Consider the following 21,288-nt stretch of genomic DNA (forward strand, 5'->3'; position numbering starts at 1 on the left):
CTGAGCTGATCTGATCTGATCTGATCTGATCTGATCTGAACTGATCTGAGCTGAGCCGAGCTGATCTGATCTGAACTGATCTGAACTGATCTGAGCTGATCTGAACTGATCTGAACTGATCTGAACTGATCTGAGCTGATCTGATCTGATCTGATCTGATCTGATCTGATCTGAACTGATCTGAGCTGAGCTGAGCTGATCCGATCCGATCCGATCCGATCCGATCCGATCCGATCCGAGCCGAGCCGATCCGATCCGATCCGAGCTGATCCGATCCGAGCTGAGCCGATCTGAGCTGAGCTGATCTGAGCTGATCTGAGCTGATCTGATCTGATCTGATCTGATCTGATCTGATCTGAACTGATCTGAGCTGAGCCGAGCCGATCTGATCTGATCTGAGCTGAGCTGAGCTGAGCTGAGCTGAGCTGAACTGATCTGAGCCGAGCCGAGCCGAGCCGAGCCGAGCTGAGCTGATCTGTTCTCCTCACCTTTGGCCTGGTCCTGTCTGACCGATGGAGCTGCAGGTAAACACCTGTTTCAGTCTTCACACTGTGAAACGAACCTTCCCCTGACGTCTCTACAGCTGGACAGTGAGGACATTTGAAACTAATGTGGTCTATAATGTCAATCCAGATGACATGATGTAGAAATAAAGCAGTCGCAGTGAAATCGGAGTTTAAGCTCACGTCACTGTCGGCACAAACGATTGTTTGGACTGTGGATAAAAGGAAAAGGTGCTCAGACCCTCGCTGCTCAGGTGTGTGTAATACTGTCAAACCACCAGAGCTCATTAGGAGCTGAAACGACAGGCGCCTGAAGGCAACGCTGCATTATTATTACCTGTCCTCAGCATACTGACAGGCTGCTGAGGTAGACCATGTTTAGCCTTCATCCACACATCACCATGTGACCATAATTCCACACCTGGGTCATGTGACGATGGCGAAGCTCCGCGGCGCTGAAGCGTCCGCTGACTGACGCCGTGAGCTCGGTGAAAGCAGCCGTGTTGACGAGCTTCACGGTCGGACTGAGCTGAGCACCGTCGCCAGTTTCAGGTTCAAGGGATTTTTGAGCTTTTTACAGATGATCAGCTTTTTTAAAGAGGACTTTAATGGGCTTCATGAACTTTGTTTTATATTATCAGCAACATGAACTGAGCTTCACGCTACATTAAGATCATGAAAGCAGGTTATAGTCTCCATTGCAGCTGTCCTGATGCTTTCCTTTAACAATTATCAATTAGTTCTTCAACTGAAAGTGAATTATTTCAACGAACAAGGATTTTTTGAAGCTCACATTTCAGACCGTCACTGATCGCAGTGTTTCTACTGTCAGACTTTGCTGCTTTTCTTTGTCCTACGTGATACACAACTAAAAATCAGCCATGATTCTGGTTTTACTGGTGTTTCACTGAGGCCTGACTGGTCTGGATCGAGGTTGTGGTTTCAGTTGTGACTGTGCAGGATTTTTTTTAGTCGTTGGGTTTGAGACTGTTGGTTGGACAACACAAAACGTGATGATGTCACCTTGGACTCTGAGAAGCTGAGGAGGGATCAATAACTGCAGCTGCGATAAGAAGTGTGTCAGCAGCATCAGTTCCAGGTGTCCATCCATCGCAGGTCAAAATCTAGTTCTCAGGCTTTTATTATTCAAGTTCATGTCGTGCTTCTTTGGTGTATTCACTACATAAATGTGTGTTTAATATATACACAAGAGTGGGAGCTGTGTGTGTGTTGGGGGGTGGGGGGGTCACCGGGGGCCCACAGCACCACCACTGCCCGGGGGCCTTGTTGTGGGTTAATCTGGCCCTGACGGCCGCTGTACATAATACTGAGCGTTTGACTTTAAACTGACTCACTTGTACATTTTGAGCATCTAACAGTGAAACGAAGCTGTTCACGTTTTTAATGAAGATTTCGTGGGACCGCTGTCATCTGCACTGGACCTGCTTCCTTAGAGCCTCACCGAACTTTAGACTAACATGTTGTAGATCTGAGTCCGATGCACTGAAAGATGAAATGATGTATTTTAGCAGTCTGGGACATTCTGTCCGTCCTGGACGTTCTGTCCATCCTGGACGTTAGCTGCTTTGTGTCGGTGGTGTCTGATTGTAGAACTGACTCTCAAAGTTAACTTCCTGTCTTTGTCTGAATTAAACTTTGATTTTTTTGTCTGCACCATTTCTCATGTTGGGATATCAAGGGACTGTAAATTTTAGTGTTTTGTAAGTTGATATAAAAATGCCTTTAAGAGATCAAACCCTGAATTTATTCAAACTAAACTTGAAGCTGACGTTTTCCTGTTGTCACGTCCTTACCTGTTTGCCTACCACTGACTTCAGATCTGTACAGAGAGACGAGTGAGACTCTTGACAAATGAATAAAGTGTTATTTGTGTCACATTGATTTATGAATCGCTTCTTATTGTTACCATCAGCTTTAATCCACTGCAGACGAAGTCACCTGATGAGTTCAGGCTCACCTGAAAAATAACACATCAGTCACTGACATGACAGTAGACACACCTTGTCCCAGCAGTAATTCAGTCTATCCACACAAAACTTAGAAGTTTGATATTAGCAGTCTTTTCAGTAGTACCACTACAATGTAAAAATACTGCATCATATGTGTAGTATCTATATTTCCTTTGTGTAACAGTGAATTCAGCCGTTGAGTCAGTTTTCTTGTATCTTGTCTTAATTGATGCTTCTTGCTTCTTTGTCCTTTGTGCTGTTTCCCTGCTGAGGGACTAATTTAAATTAAAGGTTTCATAAAAAGCACACACACATACACCTCTGCAGACTGAGTTAAGCATTCATCTGGATTTTTATTATTCACTTTAATGTTCAAGCTGATTAGCACGTTTAGTTCTCGGTCTACACGGCACTGCTGTCTGCTAGCAGCTACCTGGCTAGCCGCACACTTTAACCAATGGCTGTGGCTGCTAGCCGTGTGTTAGCCTGGGAGCTAACATGGCCACAGACTTCTAGATGTCGCTGCAGCTCATTTATTACCTCCATCCGTGAGGACGGTGTAAAGGTGGCAGGTGACAAATAACACACGCGACCGACACGTTGAACGGAAGAAAGGCTCCAAAAACTTTTAAAAAATTAATAAGAATTAACACGCCATCAATTTGACTGTTCTGTGCGCATGCGCCGCAATCCGCGCCCCCTGCAGCACAAACAGCACGCGCACTCTTGATTAAAAAAAAAAGCTCGTGCGGTTAAATGTCGACGACCGTTTCTTCCTGACCGCTTTCCCTCACGGTTACACGTCAATGATCCCACAGAGCTGCTGTTATCAACCGAACATGTTAAAGACTGTGGCGGAGACAGGCGTCCATTCCCTGCTGTGACTGTGGACGGAATAAAGTCTTAAACTAGCTCAGTATTCCCTGTCTGAAACGCCGCCCTGTCCACTGACCCATGGAGCCGGACTCTGTCGAGGATTCAGCGGTTCAGTTCACTGTCGGGCCCAAAAGGGCTCATTTAGAAACGCTATCAGTGCCGCAGCTCCATCATGGCTGCAGCTCTTTGTTTAGGACAGACGCAGTCCTTCAGGTTTTCTCTGCGGTCCCTGTCCCCGACCATAACCCGCATCGATAACCACATTCAGACGTTTCACTTCCTCCCGCGAGTCCGTGCTGGTAGATCACAAACAGCTCAGCAGCGCCGACATTTCCGACGTCGTCTCGTCTTTCCACGGGCTCCCAGCGCGGTGTAAACACCACGAAGTCCGCCGCGAACACGGCCTCAAATACGACTAAACCCGTGTCCGAGCAAGAGCGCGGAAACACGGTCCCCTGCCTCATGACTCAGAAGTAACACCGCTATGAACACAATGACGCTCCATTTTGTGAGACGCCGCCATCAATTACGGTCCGTAACGAAACAGAAGAGAAGCCATTTCACGGCGATCACAATTAACCATTTCGTCGCCACAGGAGGCTAAACTGAGACTATTTTATTTAAAATCCGGCCTGAATGTTTAACTAATCCCATCGGTCACTAGCTCCACTCCTCCACTAGCCTACATGATGATGTGATGTTAGCTAACTGTAAGTTTAGCTCGGCTCGGCTCGGCACAGGACACGGTCCGGACCGTTGTGTCTGAATTCAGCCGACACGAAGCAGCCTCACGACGAAGAGTCCGCCTGACGCTCTTCACATTTTCACCAGTTTGACTGAAACTGCACAAAACAAAACTAAGCATCCAGCCGTCTGTCTGTCTGTCTGTCTGTCTGTCTGTCCGTCTGACCTAACGGCTCATGGTGTCTGTCCGAAACATCCCAGCGGTCTGAATAATCCAGTAAATGGTCCAGCGGGTAGACGTAAATCTACACCGCTGGAGACTCCATCCCGCCGTACCGCAGCTCTTCTCCCGCAGATAATGGACGACGGATCCTCCGGTTTCGGTACTGAGAGTCGCCGGGACGACTTTTTGAACCAGGTGGCGGCAGCAAGATGGCGTCCGAGGCTGCGCAGAAGTGCAGGACGGGCGGTGACGTTACAGTGCAAGGACGCCGCATGCAGTTTTTTCATCCTCAGTAAGAAAAGATCCACGATGTCGATGGGGCTTTTACGACGGGAAAACAGACGATAACGATCGGATTAATGTTGCACCGTCCAAATACTTGATCTGTTCGACCATGCAGAAGGTAATCTGTGTGCCCATCAGAGCACATGGTCTCATGGGCCCATCCAGACGACCGTGTGCTTCGGTGTTTCATGGGAAGCCATTAGTGGCTCAGGCCTGCTGCTGCTAGCTAGCTAGCTACATTCTCTTGAGGCGTTACATGTCGTCTGATGTGTTAAAGTCAAACATGTCGAGGTGGAACTAGTCAGAAATGGTTATTAGTTGTTACATCATCAAAACCCCTTAAGTTAGTCTAACTAATAGGATGTTTCTTTAGGCTAAGTTTACATGCCGCTGGTCAGTGACAACATGCACATCATCTTAAGCATGCATTATGAAGGGATACCAGTAATAAAGACAACGTGTTCAGTAATGGTAAGTCATTTTGGGCTCCCGCCGAGCTCCTGGGATGGTTTGCTGGCCATCAGATTGTCTGCTTTTGGAATTTGCTCACTGGTGCATGAGAGTTGGTCTTTAAGACATGCCAGCTAGCTAAACAGAGTAACTGTAGTGAACAAAAGACATTTTTAAAATGCAAAGTCTGCGGTGAGTGCCGAACTGCAGAGATATAACTGTGGGCAGGTAGCAAGTAAGTTCACCAGCTGATGGGTTTTCTTCTCCCCTGAGACAAATGGATGTTTGAAAGGTCAAGTCTGCCATTAGTCTAGATTTTGTCTTTTTGTCAACACATTCCATGAGTAGACACAAACCAGTGGGATGTCGTTGCATCTCCCAGTTCTTACTATGTTCCTGAATATTGCTGTTAGCTGCAAGCCCATCGGTTGCTACTGAAGATGGAAATCTTTAAAAACAGCTCACAAACATATAGTTTTGTTTCTAAAAAGGTTCAGAAATTTCCGTAAAACATCTTTCGACTGTGTTTATTGGAACTGTACCAACGTCACTTTCTTATGTTTTGAAGCTTCTGTTGAGCTGTCTGAATTAACCTCAGGTTACTTGCGTGAGTTTAACGGCAAGATCACTTGTGTGCCGCCTCAACTCCACCCACGACCCTCTTCTTTGCCTGTTTTTGGATTAGCCGGGAGTTTGGTAGAGTCAGGCACCGCCAAGATGGCATCGGCCGGAGTCACTGTCACTGAGCTTCACAGTGGCTCATCAGAAACCCATGAGCGATGTCACGGAGACTACGTCCATGCTTGATACACTCTGGTTTAATCATGTTACTCATGCAAGTTTGACCACAGTGTCACTGTCCGTCAGAGCTCCTCAGCTGTTTCTCCCGCTCAGCCAAGCCCTCGATACGCATTCACATTTATTGAGAATTATACATGGATGTTATGAATGAAGCTTAAGCTTCCTTATGGAGGTGTGTGTGTGGATGCGGAGTCAGAGACAGCAGCGTGCTAAACATCACCTTATCGTATATTAATCAGTCGCCTACCTACACATCTAGCAGAGACAAAACGCAGCTCATAAATGATAAGAAATGGAATCCGTGGATCTACTTATTTACCTAAGTGGTTCAGTGGTAAGCACTGGGCAAGGTGTAAGTAACGGGATTGGACGCTTGCAGGGATTGGCTGCCCACAGTTTTAAATGGGGGTGTAGATGAGAACTGGATGGACTCAACTGTAGAAACCTACAAACGAAATGTTTTCTTGAAAAACATTTAGGATACATAACTACGGCATCTTTGAATGGGTGGGTGAAGTGAGAGGCTGAGCTATGTGGAGTTGTGTTGGATCAGCTGTGAGGCTGAGCTTAGCTCCTGACTGCAGTCGATATGGCTGTTCTGCTACTTCAGATTTCACCTGTCACTTATCAAACGTATTGAGCCTTTATTCTGTACCGTCAATATTTGTGTTAACATTCTTTTATTGTATTTGTGATGTAGAGTGACAAAGGTTCACTGCGTTGTTACTGAATAAAAGATTATTGCTACGCAATCACATGCAAAGTGTTGACAGTCGACCACACTGACAACCAACGGTTGTCTTAATGTGGTCTCTCTTGCTGCTGTGCCCTGAAGGAGTCACATTTTGGAGGAGGCACACATCAGTTACAGTTTGTAGCTTTGGTGAAGATCAGGTGGCTACATGCTAACGGTCACTTGCTTTGCCATAACTCATAACGCATAACTACAGACCGTGTATGTGGTCTGAATCTGTTAGAACCAATTCAACAGCTCAGAGTGACTCGGTGTGCCAAAGTTTGGGACAAACCCAGAATATCGGTGAATTTATGCTGATGATGCAGCCCTATCCTATAGCTCAGTTATCATGGAGCCTCTGCTAGTTATGTCCTGAAGAACCCTGAGGTTAACCGAAATACTACCACAATGAACATTATGAATAAATAAATCTATGACCTTTTGTCCTTGCTCAGTTTATTTTTATTTATTTATTTTTTTGAAATGTTCAATGTCAAATAGTGAACTAAAGTTTATTGTTTTTGTTTTTCAGGATGCTGTTTCGAACCATCACACAGATGTATAAGAAGTGGGATCCTCCTACCTTTTAAATGTCTGGAAGCTGTTCATGGCTTCTACAAAGAAGCAGAAAGAAATGGTGTTCCATCAGGAGGGGGCAGCCGCCCTCACAGCAGCACCTGCAGGGTACCACCCCCCCACATGCTTTGTTGTTCCCATACCAGGGAAGGCAAGCGAAGGTGGGATGGAACAGAGTACCCGTGTAACCAGTGAGGAGGCAGAAGCAATGGGTAAACCCAGTGTGTACCCATCAAAGGACGCCATCAGGACATGTGGTGGACTTCCTGCTGTGAAACATCCCACCAGACCAAACACTCAGTCAGACAATCTGCCAGCTGATAGCATCTGCAAAGGCATCAGCGTGTCGCTGGACAACAACAGCATGTGGAACGAGTTCTTCAGATGCAGAACAGAGATGATTCTGACCAAACAAGGCAGCAGGATGTTTCCCTACTGCCGCTTTCGACTCTCTGGCTTGCAGCCATCTATGAAGTACTCTTTGATCATGGACATTCAACCTTTAGACAGTAACCGGTACAAGTGGACCGGCAGGAGCTGGCAAGTTGCTGGAAAGACTGAGTGCCATGTTAAGAGTCAACCATTTGCCCATCCAGAGTCCCCATCAACAGGTGAACACTGGATGCAGAATCCAGTGTCCTTTTATAAACTGAAGCTCACAAACAACCCCGCAGATCAAGAGGGGAACACCATCCTACATTCGATGCACCGCTACTTGCCACGACTACATGTGGTCCAAACTGACAAAGCAGCTGAAGACGCACAGTTGAATGGTCCCGGTGTGGTCACATTCACTTTCCCCCAGACTGAGTTCATGGCAGTCACTGCTTTCCAGAACTCACGCTTTGCTCAGCTTAAAGTTGACTACAACCCGTTTGCTAAAGGGCTGAAGGAAGATGGCTCCAGTCTGTGGGGCCTGAAACTGAAAGTGAACTCTGGCAAAGACTCACACAAAGATGAAGGCGCAACAACCAATGAGCAGCAACCTCTGAAGCAAAGCCTCAAGTCCTTGCTTGCAAACCATAAACCTAGAAGCTCAAAATCAGTGGACTCAAAGCCTTCGGTGTCAGGAGACCTCCAGAAAAACTCCACTACAGATGAAGATCAGTCAGCTGCCAAGGTCACTGAGGAGTGTTCGTGGTGAGTAACAGTGAGACAGCTGCCCCCTCAGATTCTGTACCAGACATCAGGTTTGCAAGTATACGAATGACTGCCCACTTCTAACTGTTCAGTGGCATGGCTGAAATATTTTTTCATGTTTCTGCAGCTGATGACCTAATGGTTTTATGCTAGCTACTGTATCTCTTCTTCTTCATGTTCTCTTGATCATATGTGGCTACAGAGATATTTTACTCACTTCACGCCATGTATTTTATGATGGGTTTGACTGGTGTTGCCAGTTATCCACAAGATACAGCTTTGCACTGGGATGAGTGTCTTTGCATATCCTGACTGGGGCCTTGTGTGTGTTAGTGTTGAACATGCAGCTGCTTCACTGGTGCACACCAGCGTAGCTCATCTTTCAATTTCACTTAAATTCAGTTTTATTTATATAGCGTGAAATCACAACAGAAGTTGTCTCAGGACACTTTCCATGCAGAGCTGAACAGACCAAACTCTTTTCTACAGAGACCCAACAGTTCCCTCATGAGCATCACTTGGCGACAGCGGCAAGGAAAAACCTCCTTTTAACAGGCAGATACAGGCTGTGGGTGGGCGGCCGTCTGCCTCCACCGGTTGGGTTAGATGCTGCATTATGGATGTACTGATAATGGAAGTGTGACTAACAGCAGTAGCAGTTGCAGTGGATGTCAGGCAGGGCCAAGGGAGGAGACGCAGCCGCAATCCACAGTCCAGATTCAGCCACTGTCCATGGGAACCTGCAAGACGACCAAGCACAGAGACTCCGGGGAAGGAGCTAAGTTAGTAAGACGCCGTGGTAGGACATGAAAGCGTGCAGATGGAGAGGGACAGAAGGACAGAGGAGCTCGGTGTGTCTTTGGAGGTCCCCCGACAGTCTAATCCTATAGCAGCATAACTAGGGGCTGGTCCAGGACCAGCCTGAGCCAGCCCTAACTATAAGCTTTATCAAAGAGGACAGTTTTAAGCCTACGCTTAAATGTAGAGACAGTGTCTGCCTCCCGGACAAAGACTGGAAGATGGTTCCACAGGAGAGGAGCTTGATAGCTAAATGCTCTGACTCCTGTTCTGCTTTTTGAGACTTTAGGAACCATAAGTAGAAATGCATTCTGGGAACGCAGTGTTCGAGTAGGGCAATAAGGTACTATGAGCTCTTTAAGATAAGAAGGTGCCTGGCCATTTATGGCTTTGTGAGTAAGCAGAAGGATTTCCCAAACAATTTTCACGCATTGTTTTCAGGCTCTGGTGGCTTGACAGAATCCTATATCATAAGGGTAAGCTGTTTACGGTGACACTCAGCTTTTCCCAGATTTGCTTGGAGTGCGTTTAGATACTGAAGCTATCAGCGCAGCGGTGAATACCTGTGCTTCTGTTTCATGAAGCAATTAAAACAGCCGCGATTAGAACTGAACTGAGGGGACCCTAGATGTCTTCTGAGTTTCCTTTATGGCAGCCAGTCACACCTTGAGTCTTAAAGTCCTTATGCAGAACAGGAGTGGTACTTCATCTGTAACACCAGGCAGTTTCCAGGTGCATGAAACATGGCTAATGTGGGTTTAAAGTGGTAGCATCTGTCAGCGTTGACACTAATACGTTCAGGTCCTTGTGAGTTTACCAGGCGGTCTGTCATAGTGTAGTTCTGCAGTCTATCATGACAAGTGAAGTGTGATAATACTGTCTGTCCCTAATGTCTGTTTCTACTGTTTCATTTTCCTCTGCAGCAATTCACATCCAGCTCAGAAGTTATTTTCTGAACTGATTCGGGAAGCTCATGTTTCACTGCAAAGGTGCAGCCTGGAGCAGCTAGCCATCAGTAACAGCACCTCTCACAGATCTGAGAGAAGCAACACTAAAACCAGCGCTTTGAAAAGCGTTGGACGAGATGTTTCTGAGAGAGAACGTGCATCTGCCAGAACACCTGTGGAAACGTCACCTGCAACCAAAGAGGAAACTGTAGAAACAAAGAGCAAAGTTAAGGAAGACAAGGACCTTTTCAGTCCTTGCAGGGACAATGTTAGGACAGGTTGTTCTGAGGGCAGTAAGGCAGTCACGTCCCAGAACGCCTCCTCCTCTGTGGACCCAAACCACAAGTTTAAGCCTGAAGTGCAGTCAGAGGAGAAAGTGAAGCAGCATAAACGGCCTCTGCCTCTGCCAGCCCTCGCTCGTTTTCTGAAACAGCATTCAGCAAAATCTAAAAAAGCCAAGCTCAAGCCGGACTCGCCCCCCCGAGCAGTTCCATCTGAGTCTCTGAGTTCTGCTGCAGCTTCTGCATGTCTGCCCTCTGATCGTATGGGTAATGCAACCTGTCCTTTGAAGGACGTCACTGGCGATGTCCCAGAATGTGACAGCCATGCCACTGGGTGTGCTGGTGCCCACCTTCATCCTGACGAAATGGTTATTAATGGACAAGCAGCTGAAAGCACCGCTCAGCCTTTCAGTCCATCGTTTCCAGATGCTTATGCCACTACAGACCCAAAGGGACCAAGAGCTGAAGATTTCTTGGCCTGTATTTCAGATCCAGTGGTGCAGGACAGTACACCAGTGTTACCCATTACCCAGCCGTTTTGTACCCTTGGGACATCTATAGGCATCGTTTCCTCAACCCTTGCTACCTCTTCTCCACCACCCATCAACAGAGTGTTACCTGCCTCAGACTCTCCACAAACACCAGCCATCACGGAGTCCTCAACACTACCTTCAGACCCCCCCGCTGTGAAGTCGGACTCCTTGCTCCCTGACCCCGAGTGTTCTTCTTTTGGTTTTGAGCCTTTGTCGCCTGCAAGCTCTCCAGAACCTTTGCCTTCCCTGCCCACCTCGATCACTTTACAGCTGGACTCGGCGCCTGAATCGGAGTCCGTTCCAAAGGTGCTCCTTCCTGACGAGCTGCCGCATGGCGAAGACTCCACGACACATGTGTTTAAGTGGCACACAGTGTTGCCGCCGCCTGACTCGTACATAGATGCTTCATTCACGACATTTCAGCCCACACCACAGACTCTTCCAGTAGCGTCTGATGCATCACCTCTGTTGCCTTCCCAGACTCCCTCCCACCCTGAAGCACAGACTTTTGACACGTCCACGTCCACGCCTGCTCCTGACCCGTCGTTTCATGAAGCCGAACAGTCGCTGCCCTTTCCTGCAGAACTGTCTCCCCTCGTGCTTCAGTTGCCGCTGTCTCCAACGTTCTCTTCATTAGATGGAGATGCATTGTCACCCACACCTTCCATCGCTGACCTCGTGCACTTTTTCTCCACCGATGACGACCTTGGGATGGGGGTGGACTTCTCAAACACGGAGTCGGTGGCTGTGGCTGCTTCCTGCCCGTCTCCCAGCACAGCTGAAGTAAATGCACATGAGGTCTCTCAGCAGGTGCAACCAATCCCAGCCAAGAAACCCTGCAAGCGCAAGAGGAAGTCCTGGTTACGAAGGCTCGGGAAGACCGATGTGGATCAGAAGATGGACGACTCCACCTACTCTCGCATGCAGCCTAACTTGGAGGAAGTGGAGGAGCAGTTATTTATCTCGTTCACATCAAAGGTAGAGCTAAAGAAAGTGACTGCTTCATCTGGGTTTCTAAAACATGTCACTTGAATATAGAGTTTAATGTAAGGTCCAAAACACACCACTGTCCTCTGACATCCCACGTTTGTTCTGGCTGTTGTGAAGCACGTGAACTCCAGCATCATGGGGATGCGTGTTGATGTCCGTCAGATGAGTTCAGTGATGACACAGGTCAGACGGTGGTGTGTTACTGATGTCAGCTGACATGAGCTCATGGAGCTGGGCCTGGTTTGCGCTCAGCACAGAGTTAGTTTCACTTGGTTCAGATAAACGTAGACGCAGGCAGAAACCAGATGAGCTACTTCAGGGATGAGGGATCTTCTCTGCAGCACACCGACCTTCTTGTGAGTGAGATTCCTTCATCTTCTCACTCCTCTTCTGGTTTCTGCCTCTGCACTCTGACATGACATCAGACATCATCATCGTCGTCGTCATCATCAGACAGACAGACAGACAGACAGACAGACAGCTGTGAGCACTTGAGCATGTACATATATTTAGTTCTGTAGCTTGCAGAGTCGAAGCACACACCTCCCTCCACATCAAGCTGATTAATCGATTCAACTGATTGATTAGTAGGTGATTGTGAGAATTTGAAGGCAAAAATATATTGACATTGTGGAGGTAGACGCTGTCAGCTGAAAGTGTGATGTGCAAGTCTGGACTCTGAAAGACTGAGAGCATGCAGCTGAGAGGTATAGTTTCAGAAATCCTTCTCCAGCAGTCACAGTGCCGAGCGTTTCCGTGTTTGTGCGTCATGTTCGTTCACGTGTCTCCACCTCGCCTGTGCGTGAAGCCTCTCTAAGCTAATGCTACGCTAACACGTGAAACGGTTCTAAACCTCTGGGGTGTGTGCAGAGGTTAAAGGCAGGTACAGCACCAATCAGAAAACACTTAGTTTCACCCCTTTACTAGTACAACTGAATGATTGGTTCCTGACCGGGGGGGCGGGCCCTGTGAGGTGAGACGTATGAGCAGGGCTGAAAATGAACCGAATCTGTCACAAGTAAAACTCCCACATTCAAGATGAAGTAAAAGCACAACAGAAGGGGCTTGAGAGGAAAGAAATGTGTGATTGTCGGTGTACTTTTGTCCTGTGCGTTCGCTTCCTGATTTGAGCTTTATCGAACACTCGAGCTTCTCGACGACACCAGCACAACTTATTGTAAGAGTCTTGTTGATCATGTCGTGTTTAACTCAGTGTAACTTGCACAGAGGAAATTAAAAACCAGACATGCGTATTTCAGGAAGCCCTCAAGCTTCACGTTGTGGATTCATCTGAAGACAAGGTCTCACAGCCCCAGACGGACCCGGAGGCTCACCTGCAGCGAACCACTGACACACCTGAGAAAGGTAACGGCACAGCTGACCTGTTGTTCCTGTCATACTGCTCACCGCTCATTGCTTTAACAGATGTTAAATGGCAGAATAAGAACATGGATGCGTCCTCAACGTGTTTAGCCTAGCTTAGCACAAACACTGGAAGCAGGGGGACATTGTTAGCCTGGTCCAACAGAGGAAAAATCATCCGTCTTCCAACAAATTCTTGTTTGTGTGTTTGTATATTGTTAACGAGCTAAACAGAGTTCAGTTCTTTAAACTAACACCATCACCGCCATTGTACCTTTGAAGAGCTGATAAATAATTGGATAAATGATCAGCTGGTATAGCAGAATGAAACGTTATCCTGCCTCCTGTCTGACAGTACACTGTGACGTTTCCTGCTGAGCCTCGTTCACTGTGTTCTGTGTTCGATCGACTACAGTGAACAGCCAGCAGATGGCGCTCATACTGGGTAACGTTACAGTTAGAAAAGATCCTGAGTAAGTCTCACCCCGTGAGCCTCTCAGTGTCCACGTGACGGCCCAGATAACCCGTTACATGTCTGCAGACAGTACCTACCTACAGGCCTCCCGTCCATCTGAACCTCCATGCTGTCACACATTCACTCGGTCTGTCCTCAGGTTTTTTTAGTTTGATTTTAGTTTAGTGTGATTGGCTGTTGTAGGGGTTGAGACTAGCTCAGTGGATGTGTGGTACCAGCGTACAGGTGACAGTCAGGATCCTCTGAAAAAGGCTGATTTGTCCTTGATGGCGTCACACACCCGCTCCGTGTCACTGTCGCCAACTGTCGGCCTGGCGCTCAGATGCAGTGAAGCCTTTGTTTCCGTCTCCTCAGATCAAAGCGTGGACGTTGGTGGAAGCTCGCTCCCTGACAGCATCAACCCTAATAACTTTCCTGCCAAACTGTGGCGTTTGGTGAACAACCCGGCAAACGAAGCCATCTGCTGGGACGGCCGCGGTGAGGCCATCGTCATTGATCAACGTCTCTTTGAGGGACAGATCCTGTCTCCGAGCGCCGTCCCCTCAGACAGCGCTGATGTCTTCAAAATGACCAACTTCTCGAGCTTTGTTCGTCAGCTCCATCTGTACGGCTTCAGGAAAACCGATCCAGCAGTTCAAGACGTCCACCACGCCACGAGGGACAGTGGGATGTATCATTGTTTTTACAACCCAAACTTTAACCGAAGCCGCCCTGAACTCATCGCGAGCCTGAGGAGACTCACCGTGGACAATAAGGCTAAGCTACAGGCCGGTCTCAGCGTGAACTGTCGGCCCCCCAGCCGAAGCCAGCAGCTCAGCGGAGGCAGCGATAAAACTGTGAAAAGAGGCAAGTGTCACTGTACCGTTTCTGTCTTTTGGTGGAAGCCAGTGGAGACGGCCACTGCAGTTTGTTATGGTGGTACGATGAACGATGCTGTCAAATGAAATGAATCCTGAAACCACTCAGGGACAGGAGTCAACCCACAAACCCCACTTTGGAAATCCCAATTAATCCAGATTGTTTTATCACTCTGATCACTTTGAACTCCAGTGCCTCCATTTCTGGTCATCACTGTTTTAAAGGTTGTTACGGCTCCATGCTTTTCCCTGCTCCTGCAGGCAGTCCTTCATCATTAGCCCCACTCCTCATCAGTCAGTAGAAAACAATAGTGTGCTAAGCTAACCAGCCAGCGAGTGTAGATCTGTCTTAGTTCCAGCAGGTAATGCTTTTGCTGATGTGTGTGTAATGAACTGAATCGATTACTTCCAGTGGAGACAGCGCAGAGTTTGGAGGAGAAGATGGCGTCCTTTGAGACGTGTCTCCTCAGAGACTTGAAGCTGATGAGACACAAACAGGTGATCCATCCTGTACTGCAGGAAGGTATGTCACACCTCGCCGTCGCAGAGAAACACAGTAAAACATGGTCATAACCAGAATATCAAAGAGATCAAAACAAAGAAATCACAGAATTAAACAGCTGCTAGTGTGAGAAGAAACTATACGTGTGCTTACTTTGATGTTCTTGTCAGAAATGGACGATCGGCGTGTCCACAGACACTCACTGACCTCCTGATTCTGCCTGTTTGTCTCTGTCCACTCAGTCGGTCTGAAGATGACCCTGCTGGACCCGACGCAGGCCATAGACCTGCAGTACCTGGGAGTCCGCCTGCCCATCCCTCCTCCTGGACGGTCCCTGGAGGCGCTGACCCAGGAGCTGCCGCCGGCTCAATGTATAAAACCAAAAAACTCTAAAAACACAGTCTGCTCTGAGTCAATCAGGACACGTCAGTCATCTTCCCGATCTTTTCGAACATTAGCAGGTTTAATGATTGAAGGTTTAAATCTGAAATATAATCCAGGTTTAGGACGTCACAGACTCACAGACACAGACTCCACCAGAGGAAGAAGAAACGATTCGATTGTTTTAGCTCAGCTTTTAGCAGACGTTCAGTGTTTCTGTGCGTCGTGGATCAGCTGAAGTGTTTGAACGTAGAAGCTTTGAAACGTCCATCTCGTCCACTGTTAACGTCTCTGTTCTGTGTGTCTCCAGGTGTTTGTGCTGCGTTTGTGTCCAGAACAGGAAAAACAACTGACGTGACGCAGATTAAAGGCTGGAGAGAGAAATTCACTCCACCAGAGGCTCCTTCTGCTCCAGCACCACCCAAACCTCAAGGTGGATGTCAGTGGATTCAGTGTTGGTGGATGTGAACATCTTTCATGTTTTCTCTCCTGGTTTGTTGGACGTTTTGTTCTTCAAATGTATTCAGTGAATCTTGGCTCTTCATGACGGACAGCAGCGTTGTCTTACCTCAGTGTCAGGGCACAGGTCTCATCAACTTCTGAGTCGTAATTTGCTGCTTTTCCTTGTCTTCAGCGTCAGGAAATGTAACATTTTGGGGTTTTTCGGATGCTCGACCAATGACGGCGTTGCGTTAAACACACGGACATTAAACAGGTCGTGAAACAAATCATTTGTGTCTCTTGCGTCTTGCAGCTGGTCCCAGTTCAGATCTGCCAAAGAAGAACCTGTCGGCATTCTGCAGCGACATGTTGGACGAGTATCTGGAGAACGAAGGGAAGCTGATTGACGAGCGAGCCGCCAGCTTCTCTCAGCCTCTGGTGGAGCCGGTGGTCTACGAGCTGCCCACCAGGAGCACCAGCTATGTCCGAACCCTCGACAGCGTCCTGAAGAAAAAGACCAGCAGCTCCCCCACCTCAGACCTCATATCTGGGTTCATCCCCCCCTCCAAGAGGCCCAAACTCACCCTCAAAGAGACCAAAACATCCAGGAGAGACAGGACGAAGCAGAAAGGTCTGAAACTCAACAAACCCAGACCAGAACCCGGAGCTGCACCTCTTTCAACACCTGTGCTCAGTCCAGCTGCCTCAAACCTGGTCCAGATCCCAGACTCTCTCCCTCCTCAATTCCCCACCTTCAAGAAGAGGAGGAAGCTCAAACCCAAGACCTCGTCCCAGACCCTCAGCCCCCTCAGATCCACGGGCCGCCCACCCGCCGCCTCAGACGACATGGCCCCACTGGAGTCGGACTCTGAGCTGGTGGCGGCCGGCGATCGGAGCAATGACGCCTGCAGGATGGACAGGGGACCCCTGATGACCCGAGCTCTGCTGAGACAGAAGGACCTGGAGGACGGGGTGGTGTGGGAGGGCAGACCCAGGACCAGCATCACTGAGGAGAGGGCCACCATCGCTCTGACGTCACTCTTCACTCTGAAGGTAAGAGTTCAGAGCTGCTGGCAGCAAAGTGACTCAAACAGACGCAAAAAGCAAAAATCAGCCTGATCAGAAGTAAACACGTGATCGGTTGATCAGCCTGATCAGAAGTAAACACGTGATCGGTTGATCAGCCTGATCAGATGTGAACACGTGATCGGTTGATCAGCCTGATCAGAAGTAAACACGTGATCGGTTGATCAGCCTGATCAGACGTGAACACGTGATCGGTTGATCAGCCTGATCAGAAGTGAACACGTGATCGATTGATCAGTTCGTTCGGCTGAAGCAGCGAACAGGACGTGAACCTGCAGGTTGATTGGTGAGCAGCAGTGTATGAATGAATGAAAACCAGCTCCAGCAGCTGTAGTGAAGCTCTTCAGCAGTTCTAATTATTGATTATTAGTTATATTTGGCACTGAAAGTCTGAACCTGTGTGCTTCACTGTGTGGCCGTGATGAACACCTGAAGTCCGTCCCCTCTGTAGCTGTCGCCTGCAGTCACCTGTGCTCCTGCGTGTGGTTCTTCCTCAGGGTTTCGTCAGCGAGAACCCCACCGCCCCCATCCAGCTGATCCGCAGACGGGCGCCCCCCTGTCTGAATGCCTTCTGCAGGCTGGGCTGCGTCTGCTCCAGCCTGTCTTACTGCTCCAGGATCAGCCACTGTGGCCAGCCTCCCTGCATGTGGGGCTGCAGCTGCCTCAAACAGAAGGTGGTCCTCCTCAAGAACCTGGACGGGTCCGACTCCAGCCCCTCCCACCACGGGAACAACAAGAGGAGGAAGAGGAAGAGGAGGATGAAGATGGCCTACAGTAAGTGCTCGTGGTGCATCAGTTGCTTCAGCTGTGCAGGTGATGGTGCAGTCTGATCCTGACTCGACCACAAAGTGTTCTGAATGTTATTTCACAGCTCTGCCGTCATGTGACCTCATGCTGGACACGGTCCGTCCAATCACCTGCTGCCTTTGATTCTCTCACCACTTGTAGTCTTGAAGGAGGCGGACAGCGTCTCCCAGCCTGCCGAGCGGGTCCGGTCTCTGTGGAGGAAGGACGGTGGAGACCACGATGCAGACCCGATCCACGTCCCCAAACCAGCATCCCCGTCCCGCCTGCCTGTAAGAACTCTTTTGGTCCTGGTTTATAAGCTGATGCTGAGGTGAAAGGCTCGGATCAGCTCCACTGATACATTTTATTTATACAATGAATAAATCTAAACTTCAGGAAAAGTAGTAAAATGTCGTTGAACCTGCAGTGTGGACCTTTTGTCTCCTCCTCCTGGCAGTCACAGTAATTACACAGACACTGTTGACGTCATTGGCTGCTGTACCGTCCTCTGTCCTTTGGTTGAGGTCATCAGCTGTGACAACCAATCGCTGCCGGCTGACCTAAAACGCATCGCAGCAGCGTCACCCCAGATCTCAAACCGCCAGAGCTCTGGAGGAGGTTTACAGAGATTTATGTGGCAGTGACGAGCTTCATCAGCACTGCATCAGCTTGTTTGGAAACGGCGTGTAACACGTGCATTGATATAAGTACTGAAGCCTAGTTCTGTTTTCATTGGCGTAGAATCAGCTGAGAATAAGATGCTTTTATTGTGGATAAACCTGCTCAACAGTTTTCACTGGAAGCACTTTGTCCTGAAGACACACTGACCGTCATCACGCTCACTGTTGAAATGTTGTGATGGGCTTCATTGTTTGATTCCAGGAGAGAGCAGACCATCACAGCAGCTGCGCCAGGGTCAGAGTTTACAGAGGGAAGAAGAAGAAGCAGCAGAAGGTAAAGCACGTGATTGGCCCAAGTGGACAAAATCCTCGTCAGTCTGCTCAACGTACCGCCCTTCATTCACAACCACAAGTCACTGAGCAGGAAGTGACTGAAGAGGAAGTGACCGAGCCGGAAGTGACTGAACAGGAAGTCACTGAGCAGGAAGTCACTAACCAGGAATTAACCAAACAGGAAGTCATCAAGCAGAAAGTCATTAACCAAAATTAACTGAACAGAAAGTCTTGAGCAGGAAGTGATTGAGCAGGAAGTCACTGAACAGGAAGTGATTGAGCACAGGTCATTGAGCAGGAAGTGATTGAGCAGGAAGTCTTGAGCAGGAAGTAACTGAACAGGAAGTGATTGAGCCCGAAGTCACTGAGCAGGAAGTCACTAACCAGGAATTAACAAAACAGGAAGTCATCAAGCAGAAAGTCATTAACCAAAATTAACTGAACAGAAAGTCTTGAGCAGGAAGTGATTGAGCAGGAAGTCACTGAACAGGAAGTGATTGAGCAGGAAGTCACTGAACAGGAAGTCTTGAGCAGGAAGTAACTGAACAGGAAGTGATTGAGCAGGAGGTCACTGAACAGGAAGTCTTGAGCAGGAGGTCACTGAACAGGAAGTGATTGAGCAAGAGGTCACTGAACAGAAACTCGTGGTTGAATTAACGCCCGTCTTCGGGGCAACGCAGCAGCCTGCCATTGGATCCAGATCCGCACCAGATCCACTTCAACCTGCTTTGATACGACACAGGTCAAAGCAGATATTGAATGTCTGAAGGTTTACTGACAGTCTGATGTTTTTCTTCCAGGAATCACTGAAAGACGTGAAGTCCAAAGACGCTCGGCTGAAACCTTTGAAACAGAGCGGCCTGAGACTCAAGGACACAAAGACCAAACCCTCCAGTTCTCCACCAGGTAGGTTCAGTGACCTCAGCTCCATCCATCAGGCCCTGCAGACAAGTTCTTCATAAAGCAGCTCTTATTGTGAAACTGAGGTCAGACTGAGTGAAACGTCCTCCATCAAACAGAACTTCCTGTCTTACTGAACAGTCTGTGGGGACGTCATCAGCTGCTGTGAGTTCAGATCTTTGTGTTGTTTTTTGGTCGTGCTTGAAAAAATGATTCAGGTTTTGTGTTTTTCTTCAGGTGAACCCGTTCAGCCGCCTCCCTCCGACCGGCCTCCGAGTCCTCCGGCTGAGCCGCCCCCCAAGCCGTCCAAGCGTCTGATCATCTTGGCGGAGTGCAAGTGGGCGAGCGACTCGGACAGGAGCCACGTGCTGAAGAAGCTGTGTGAGAGGATGGCTTGGGACCAGCTGGACAAACCTTTCTGGATCAAAAACTATCTCATCAGTCCCATCAGTCAGACTGTGGAGGAGAGCGGCACAGACCGCTGCATCCAGTACAAAATCCACATCTCCAGACCCAAACTGGAGCAGGACGACCCAGCAGCACCAGTGAAACCACCACAACAAGGAAAACAGCAGCAGGTAGAATCCAAGTCTCAGTGTTCTCCTGAGCAGGTCGTCTTCTGACTATATTTCTGTGTGAAAGAGGAGAAAAACATGAAATTACTGTTGAAAGCATAAATAATGAGGTGAAACAATGACAGTTATGTCTGCTGTGGAAGCAGATAAAACCCAGAGACTCGAGGAGGACGAACAGGACGCAAAAACAGGATATGAGTAGATGTGGCTGGAAGCAGCAGCTGGTTCAGAAGTGGACATAATGTCAGGTTTTCCCAGCAGGTTCAGCACGAGACGAAGAGTGTTTGAGGTGAGACGTTCAATGACGCATCGCCAAAAACTGATTCAAACAGAGAAAAGTCCAGACTCACAGATGGACTTCTAATCTGACCTGAAGCGTTTCGAACTGAAGTCGCTGACTCTCCAAACATCTGCAGTTCTCTGTGGAAACCAGGCTTTTATTGTCAAGTCATTACAGGAAGTTTTAGGCCAGGTCTGAAATCACTTCCGTTTGACTACATGTGTCACTCAGTTTGCTGTCCTCCAGTGTCTGTGTACATGTCCTGTCTGCCAGCAGTCCCACAGCTGTCGGCGTGACGACTGCTCAGTGTCTCCACTTCGTTGTCTCACGCACTCTGTCTCTCAGCAGGACCGCCCCACACAGGTGGTCGGGGAGGCGGAGCCTCTTGAAGATTGGCAGCGGGAGTTGGAGGAAGAAGAGGCGGAGCCTCTTGAAGATTGGCAGCGGGAGGTGGAGGAAGAAGAGGCGGAGCCTCTTGAAGATTGGCAGCGAGAAGTGGAGGAAGGTGACATGGAGGAGGAGGTGCACTCAGCAGTTCACCAGGTGCATGATGGGAGAGAGAGCAGCAGAGAGGAAATGAAGAAGAGATCAAAGAAGGAGATGGTTGGTATGGCTCTGCCTTTCCTGACAGGAATCATCCCCGCCGGCTTCCTCTCAGCTAATAAGAAACAGCCAGGAGGGACAGACCACCTGGTGCAGGTAACTTCAGCTTCTTTATCACTTCAGCGCGTAAACTAAAGCAGAAACTCTGCTCAGCAGTTACGTTTGCTGCCTTGAAATCTTCTCCTCTGTGTTTATTTTTCCACCGTCGCTTCAAGTGCTTACGCTCGAGCCTCAGGTGGATGTGACGCTTGGCTTCGCTCGCTGACACGTCAGCTGACAGCTGCTTTATGCGTC

At 48.6% G+C, this 21,288-nt stretch overlaps 1 protein-coding gene across 1 annotated transcript in view; it reads left to right on the forward strand.

Moving 5' to 3' along the window:
- Positions 1 to 494: 494 nt before the first annotated feature.
- Positions 495 to 21,288, forward strand: part of mgaa (MAX dimerization protein MGA a) — a 31,029-nt gene continuing 10,235 nt past the window's right edge. The window contains exons 1-15 of the mRNA XM_070979424.1: positions 495 to 4,659; positions 7,061 to 8,244; positions 9,966 to 11,781; positions 13,053 to 13,158; positions 13,985 to 14,476; positions 14,900 to 15,010; positions 15,232 to 15,360; positions 15,681 to 15,803; positions 16,125 to 16,864; positions 17,395 to 17,671; positions 17,846 to 17,973; positions 18,566 to 18,637; positions 19,437 to 19,542; positions 19,774 to 20,114; positions 20,740 to 21,090. Coding sequence (XP_070835525.1) covers positions 7,163 to 8,244; positions 9,966 to 11,781; positions 13,053 to 13,158; positions 13,985 to 14,476; positions 14,900 to 15,010; positions 15,232 to 15,360; positions 15,681 to 15,803; positions 16,125 to 16,864; positions 17,395 to 17,671; positions 17,846 to 17,973; positions 18,566 to 18,637; positions 19,437 to 19,542; positions 19,774 to 20,114; positions 20,740 to 21,090 — 5,874 coding nt within the window. The 5' untranslated portion in view covers positions 495 to 4,659; positions 7,061 to 7,162. The remainder of the gene's footprint in view (positions 4,660 to 7,060; positions 8,245 to 9,965; positions 11,782 to 13,052; positions 13,159 to 13,984; positions 14,477 to 14,899; positions 15,011 to 15,231; positions 15,361 to 15,680; positions 15,804 to 16,124; positions 16,865 to 17,394; positions 17,672 to 17,845; positions 17,974 to 18,565; positions 18,638 to 19,436; positions 19,543 to 19,773; positions 20,115 to 20,739; positions 21,091 to 21,288) is intronic.

The sequence above is a fragment of the Chaetodon trifascialis genome, chromosome 14, assembly GCF_039877785.1.
Source record: "Chaetodon trifascialis isolate fChaTrf1 chromosome 14, fChaTrf1.hap1, whole genome shotgun sequence".
Lineage (NCBI taxonomy): Eukaryota > Metazoa > Chordata > Actinopteri > Chaetodontiformes > Chaetodontidae > Chaetodon > Chaetodon trifascialis.